The following is a 7,210-nucleotide window of genomic DNA, read 5'->3' on the forward strand; positions in this document are numbered from 1 at the left end:
TGACTCATTTAAAGTGGAAAAAAATATTGATTTATAAGATTTTTACAGCAGTTTTTGCGAAGGTGGCAGTTTTCTGCCTTAGGAACAAATGTGTGATTTTTTTTTAAAGGAACCCCTAAGGGTTAAATAGATAATTAACATCTATTAACTAACTTAATTTTAATTAACTAACATTTTGGACTCAGTGATAGGTGTAACTTCAATAAAAATAGACCATTTAGAAACATTACTGAAGATTTGGAATGAAAACAATGTACTAATTTCTAATGCCACCTTTTAGATATTTCTATTCAGTGCTTTAATTATGTTCAGATATCTTCATTGGAGGCTTTTTCAATCAAATATTGATATTTGTGATAAAATCAGCATATATTTCTGCCACCCTCTGACTGCCATATTATATTTAATATATAATATTTATCTAGATCTGCCCCTGGACATGACATGCAGGTAGGCCCCACCCCTTAAAATCAGCTTTTTTGAGTACAGACAAACTTTCCACTTTCAGCAGATGAATGTGAAATCCTAGTGTCAAACTCTGCACAGACAGTATTCAAACAGCACACTGTAGGGACAAGAAGAATCACTGATTTCTGACTGGAGGGGGGCTTAAACACATAATGAGACTTATCAAGATTTATTTGAGAAAATATAAAGAATACAAATATGTATGGAAAGAACCATTTGTATATTTTTAAACATTTCAATCTACAAATATCTAAAACAGCTCAGTATACCTTGTTCATTAGATATACTGAGCTACATATAAAAGTAATATAAACAACACTGTACAGAAAAATGGCACTGCAGGGAAGAGCTATGTACAGTGCAGATTCAAAGCACTTCTGGTTTTTACTTCCACTCAGCAGTTCCTTTGATAACTCCTTATTTTGTCCTGTCAACGTTCACAGCCGACAGTGTCTCGTTATAGTGGACTGTTCAGAAGAATCAATCACACGTCTGACTCTTATGAGACTGTGATTTCTTCACTGTCCGACTCCGAGAGCTCCGACTGTTTGCTGGACTCTGATGGAGAGGAAGGATTGTGATGGTGGTGGTGGTGAAGGTGTGACACCTGGCTGTCCAGCTGTGCTTGGCTGGTGGGTGCAGTCCTGTGGCAGTAGGCGCTGCCCACGTCTGTAAGGTCAGGGTGGGGGTTGGTTTTGGTGGGGAGGGTCTGCTGGCGACAGCCGCCCGTCGACAGTAGCTCCCTCTCCTTGGAGTTCCTCCATTTCATCCTGCGGTTCTGAAACCAGATCTTCACCTTTATGGGAAAAAAGCTATGTGTCAGTATAACTGATTCCTTGGCACTGCTAACCTTGTTCACTGCTGGTTTGGGCAACAGAATGGACAGAATATGTTTTAAATGCGCATTATAATGGGATTGTCTTAGACAGTTGTTTTCAAACTAGGGTGCAGGGACTAACAGGGGTCATTGAGTGGGTTGCAGCAAAAGGAGGAATAGAATATTTTAACTAATCACATTTTATTGGAAGTTGTAACAAAAAAAGAAGTAAGAGCTAGCTGTTTTTATTGATTGTAGTTTAGAGTGATTGTAGTTTATTCATTGATTGACTGTAAAGACTATCTTCAAACCTAAAAATGAAAAAAAGTTGTTGAGTCTCATTTCCAGGGTGTCAGATACACATGTTGTGGGACTATGGGAATCAGACTCAACCAACAATTATCTTCAAGTCTCCAAGTCAAAGCATCTTAATATCTTTCTCAGCTCTGATTGATTGTTTTTCAGGCCTGGTGGATTCTTGCAATTGCCATTAGGAGCACTAGGAGGAGCCACTTTGGGAATCCCTAGTCTAAAATAAACATAACAAAATCAAACAGTCCTTGCTGTGTACCTGGGAGTCTTTCAGTACCAGTTTAGTGGCAAGTTTCTTCCTGTCTGGTTTGCTGATATATTTCTGCTTCTGGAAAGTTCTCTCCAGGGCCTTCCTCTGGAGGTCTGAGAACACGGCCCGCCGTAGCATGCCCCTCCTGGGCTTCCCTCTGGGGGCCAGGGGCCATGAAAACGTTCCTGGGACAGGAACCACAGAGGAGGAAGCTGGAAGGACACACACATATATATATATATATATATATAACAGTTGTTATGTACAGGCATTCTGTAACTGGCTGGTGATGTTAAATATCCAAAATATATAAATAAATAATATATAATAATATATTAATACAATTATTTATAATATTATTAAAAAAAATAATCAAATTCTCTACGGCATCTCTAGATTTTATTAATTTCAGTATTAGTTTTAGATTTTTTATGATTTCTTATGATACGGGAGTAGGTATTACAATACAAACACATTAACACAGTCTCAATAAATGTAGGCCCTGATGCCTTCTCATGCTTATTGTGTTGACAAATTTAACCAAACTGACTAAAACTAAAGACATTTCCTGTACATTTTGAGTTTATTGGAATTCGTTTTATTAGAGCAGAATATTGTTTCAGTTTTTAACTTCTATTTCAGTTAACTAAAGTGTTTTCTGCACACCTAGTTTTAGTGTAGTTTTAGTTAACTATAATCAATCATAATCAATGGCAATATCAGATTTGTCAGTGTATATATGTGTTTTTATCCAGTCATTTATAGACTTTTCCACACTTATCTCCATTGTATCAGTTATTTGTTTGAGTGCATGTTACTAGTATGTAGTTTTGTGTACAAGAAGCTTCACATTTCCCACAGTGGGATTAATAAAGTTGTTTGTTTAATTGAATGTGTCTAAAATCAGATGAATCAATCTTATTTTTCTTTTTCAATCACATTTTCTCAATGCTCCTGTTTTCTCTGGTTTCTGAATGGATACAATTTGGACTAAACTCTGATTTTCACAAGTATATTCTCAGAATATCGTTATCCCTTCACGTTTTCCATCATCGCCACACAGGCTCCCTGGTCTGACGCCGGCTGTAATATACTTGTTCTGCCTGAAATCTGCTGTTTAAAAGCCCAATTTGTCCGGCAGTGGAAACAGAGCCTATGCTAATGAGCCGGGCTCTCCAAAGCTGGGCTCACACTGCCTCTAATGAAGCATGAAGGGGGATTGTATGGGCTGCAAACGCATAGAGAAAGGTAATTGTGTTGTAATGAATTGAGTGGAAAAGGCCGTCGACAGGCCAGTATATTACAGGCCCATTAAAGACAGGTCAGTATAATGCAGAGCTGTTAGAGTCTTCACTCAAAGTTTAGATACACAGAGCTCAGGGCTGTTCGCTGTCACACACCTTGTATTATTAGAGATATTCTGTCTAAATAAAGACTTTGTTGAATTGATGAATGTGCTGCTCAGTGTTTGGGGAAAAAATTAAAGTTCAAATGTGTGAATTTAACAGGGATCTTGTCAGCAACAGCTAACTCAGATCTTGAAGGTGTTTGTGTGTGTGTGCGTGTGTGTGTGTGGTTTTGCCTCCTATTGGTCATGGTATTGGGAGCTTTGTGGGCAGGCAGAGGGGCTTGGTGGGAAAAACGAAGGCGCGTGAAGAGGCACCGGCTTCTCGAGCTGGGAAGATACCCGCCTCACATTTAGACCATGACAAACGGCACTAATATATTTAGAGCGTGACAAACTGGACTAATTTGTAGATTAGGACAACTGGTGCTAATGTCAGCAGTCAGTGCGCCGCCTAAATAGGCCTTTCAAATTGGCGGAGCTGATTCCATGCTGTCCGGGGAATTCCCATGCTAAAAGGCTGACAAATGTCTCCAAACTGAGCCCACTGAGACCTTGCCATCCGCCCGCAGCTGGATGAATGAGGTTCCCCAGCAGCTTCAGACTCTATAAAATGTAAAAACTATTCGGACTAAGCTTGCCAGAATTGTATGCTTGAAGGCCTCTTCAGTTTGAATGTGTAGTGTGTCAAAAAAATCTTTTTTTATGAAATTTTTATGAAAATAACTTTTTGTCATATTTGTTGAAACTTTCCACTATATCCTGACAGTAGAACATGAGACAGATAATCTGTAAAAAAAAAAAAAAATCAGGTTCCTCTGGCTCCTCCTAGTGCTCCTAATGCTATTTACAAGAATAGATTCTTATGGAAGCCACAGGAACCTGATTTTTTTCACAGATTATCTGTTTCATGAACTACTGTCTGGACACAGCAAACATTTCTGCAATTATGAAATATATTATACATTTTTATAAAAATGACCTACTGCAGCTTTAAGTTCCACCAAGAAGACACACATTTGTAATCACAGTCCAGTGTATATCAGTGAATTTGTTAATTAATATCCATCCATCCATTAACTATAGTGTGTAAACTATACCACAGCTTTCAGGGTTGCTAGTTGCAAAGAAACATTCCTAGCTGGAATCATGTAGGCCTACTTGCTTATGTCAGCACATATAATAATAATAATAATAATAATAATAATAATAACAACAATAATAACAATCAACTGATCAGTCCCTCCAGGCTTTCCCTGTTTTTTATTTACATTCATTTGAATGGCCAGGATTAAAGAAAGAAGAAACCATAAGTTTGAACATTTTTTAATTTAGGAGGTGCTGCTGGACTTTCAACACCCCTACTTCAAGCACCCATGGTTGCAGCCTACAATGTCTAATTGATGGCCACTTCTCTAGAAAATTGTGATGCATGTTGCGATATTCCTGCTCCAATTGGCCTTTTAAATAACTTAAAATGATATTTGTGTTCAATTTATATACTTATGGCACTTTTTTATTGTCTCATTGTTTGTTGCCTATTGTTTGTTGTCTGGTGATGTTGCTTATGCATATACTGCTAGCTGTACAACAAATAGCCCTTCAGGGATAATAAAGCTACCCTTGAATGATGGGTTAAATTTGCAGTGATTGGTTGAATTTGCATTAATTCTTGGGTAGTTTTACGCATTATCCACAATGATACAGAAAAATAGAAATGCATGGAAAAAATAGCACATTGTCAATATTTTGAAGGTTTATCTTTTACAGCAGGGGTGCTCAAAATGATTCCTTCGGCCCTTGGAAGGAATAAGCTTATTGGTGGACCAAAAGCAAACACCTGTTGCTAAATAATAATTAGGGATCCTGCATATTTAAAACATACATTTTCTAATCTCACAAAAGACAAATAAAACAATTTTAACAGTGATTCATGTTATTTATTTATTTTATTGTGAAATCTGGAGGCCAAATTGAACCTTATGGGCCCCACTTTGGGTAGGCGGACTCAGGGTGCCAATCTGTCAATCACAGGGCTGATTCATTAATATGTTGATCAATATCAGTTAGAAATTAGTAATATATGGTGGCAACTTGAGTTGTTTTGAATTATTATTAGCTTGTGACTTCTTAATTATACTTTATTATTAATGCAGGGGTTCCCAAACTTTTCCATGCTGAGGCCTCCAAGAAACATTATTTTATGGCTTAGAGCTCCGTTTGGCAACTGACAACACTGACAATACTGTATACAATAGGATTCAATATGTTATTTATTCTTATATTTATATATATATTTAATTATATTTTATAGTATTACAATATATCTAATTAATATATAATATAACCTGTCTATAATAATTGTATTATTATTGTTTTTGTTTTGTTTTTTGCATTTTTCACCTCAAACTTTCTGAGGCCCCCCAAGGGTTCCACTTTGATAAACCTTGTATTAATGAGTTATCTTTATTAACACTGCTGCCAGTTACACTAACCTGTAAATAACATAAACACCAAACTCAAAGTTTGCCAGTGCAGAGAAGTAAGCTCAGAGCAGAGATCAAACATACATATTGGAAATGTGATATATAAAACTGCGTTTGGATTAGTTTTTTAGCCCAACAACCACTCTGTTTAATCTCTGAGGCTGTAAAATGTCATAATGATGTTTGTTTGAGCTTGCTGGGTGGGGTGAGTTTGGTGAGTTTTTGTTCCAGAAAGTGAGCTCTGCAACTGTTGAATCAGTCTGACAAAAATAAATAAAATTCTCACTTTTATCTCACACAAAAACATATCAAGTGAAATTGATCACATCCCATTTCAGCAACTCACAAATCAAGTTTTTATTATTGATATTAATACGTATTAGTATTTGGTTTTCCAAATAGGACTGTGAAATACTAAAATCCAGAATGTTTAATTTATTATTTTTATATTAAAGGAGTCAGTCCTCATAAAGTGACAGATGTAAATGCGATAAAAAATTGTGAATAAGTGTTGAAAGTGGTGGGAGTAAACCATGCAGATCTCACATAAACCAGCTCTGAATGAGCCACTATGCCACTGTTTGTGCGGCACTGCTGAATCCACCAACCTGTAAAATAGGAAGCTCTAATGAACGGATGGAGACTCCCGTCAAAGAAAGGCAAGGGGAAGGACTTGGTCTGAAAACTCTGGACTGTGGAGCGAGCAAAGGGAGAACACAAACTGTAATAACAAATAAAAATAACAATAACAATACTATACACCAGAAATGTATCTGGTAGCTTCGTAGCTTCTGATAATATGTTAATAACAAACACAACTGGAGAAGAAAATGATTTAAACAAAATCATCATCATGCATCATTTTAAGTCTAATGCATCTTAATTTATTGACCACTGATTCATTTACTAGGCAGTCAATACTTTTCTAGGCTATATGTAATATTTTATGCTAAACAGTTAGCATAATAATAATAATAATAATAATAATAATAATAATAACAAATGTTTCCACTCAAACTCACCGCTCCGTGTGGACGGGGCGAGTATCGCACTGACGCCGAACTTGAGGTAGCCGGAGTCCGGGCAGGCAGTGTGCGGAGAGCCGGGGCTCCCGCGGCTCTGCTGGCTGGAGCTCTGAAGCGCAGACCGCTCTGCGCTGGGTCCCAACGGCCGGGGAGAGGCGCCCGGCCCTGGGTTGCCGAGCTGGAGAATGTCCCCGGGACTTCTGGAAGAGAGAGTCCGATGTATGTAACTGACGGGGTGGCTCAACCGTAGGAGATCTTCTACAAGGAAGCCCGAGGGGATTGACCGGGTCAGGGGCGAGGAGAGAGCCGCGGGGGGACGCAGTAAGCCCGGGTAGAGAGGAGGAGGCAGAGCGCTGCAGGGAAACATCATGGTGGTCCGAGCCGGAGCTTTCCTGCTCTCACTGCTGTTTGTTAATGTTCAGCTGGGAACGAAGAGGAAGATTAGCAACACAAACACACTCCGTGCTCTGGGTCTCTGGACTGTCTTGGAGAGGTTTTATACAAGGG

At 38.3% G+C, this 7,210-nt stretch overlaps 1 protein-coding gene across 1 annotated transcript; it reads right to left on the reverse strand.

Annotated features, from left to right (window-relative positions):
• Positions 1-782: 782 nt before the first annotated feature.
• LOC118330842 (homeobox protein DBX1-B-like) lies at positions 783-7,116 on the reverse strand. Its single transcript, XM_035665528.1, has 4 exons — positions 6,701-7,116; positions 6,287-6,370; positions 1,857-2,059; positions 783-1,264 (listed from the first exon to the last, which is right to left on the reverse strand). The coding sequence occupies exons 1-4, from the start codon at positions 7,071-7,073 to the stop codon at positions 968-970; spliced, it is 957 nt and encodes a 318-aa protein (XP_035521421.1). The 5' UTR covers positions 7,074-7,116; the 3' UTR covers positions 783-967.
• Positions 7,117-7,210: the final 94 nt, after the last annotated feature.

Source organism: Morone saxatilis, unplaced genomic scaffold (assembly GCF_004916995.1).
Source record: "Morone saxatilis isolate NCDOM2014 unplaced genomic scaffold, NCSU_SB_2.0 Contig2, whole genome shotgun sequence".
Lineage (NCBI taxonomy): Eukaryota > Metazoa > Chordata > Actinopteri > Moronidae > Morone > Morone saxatilis.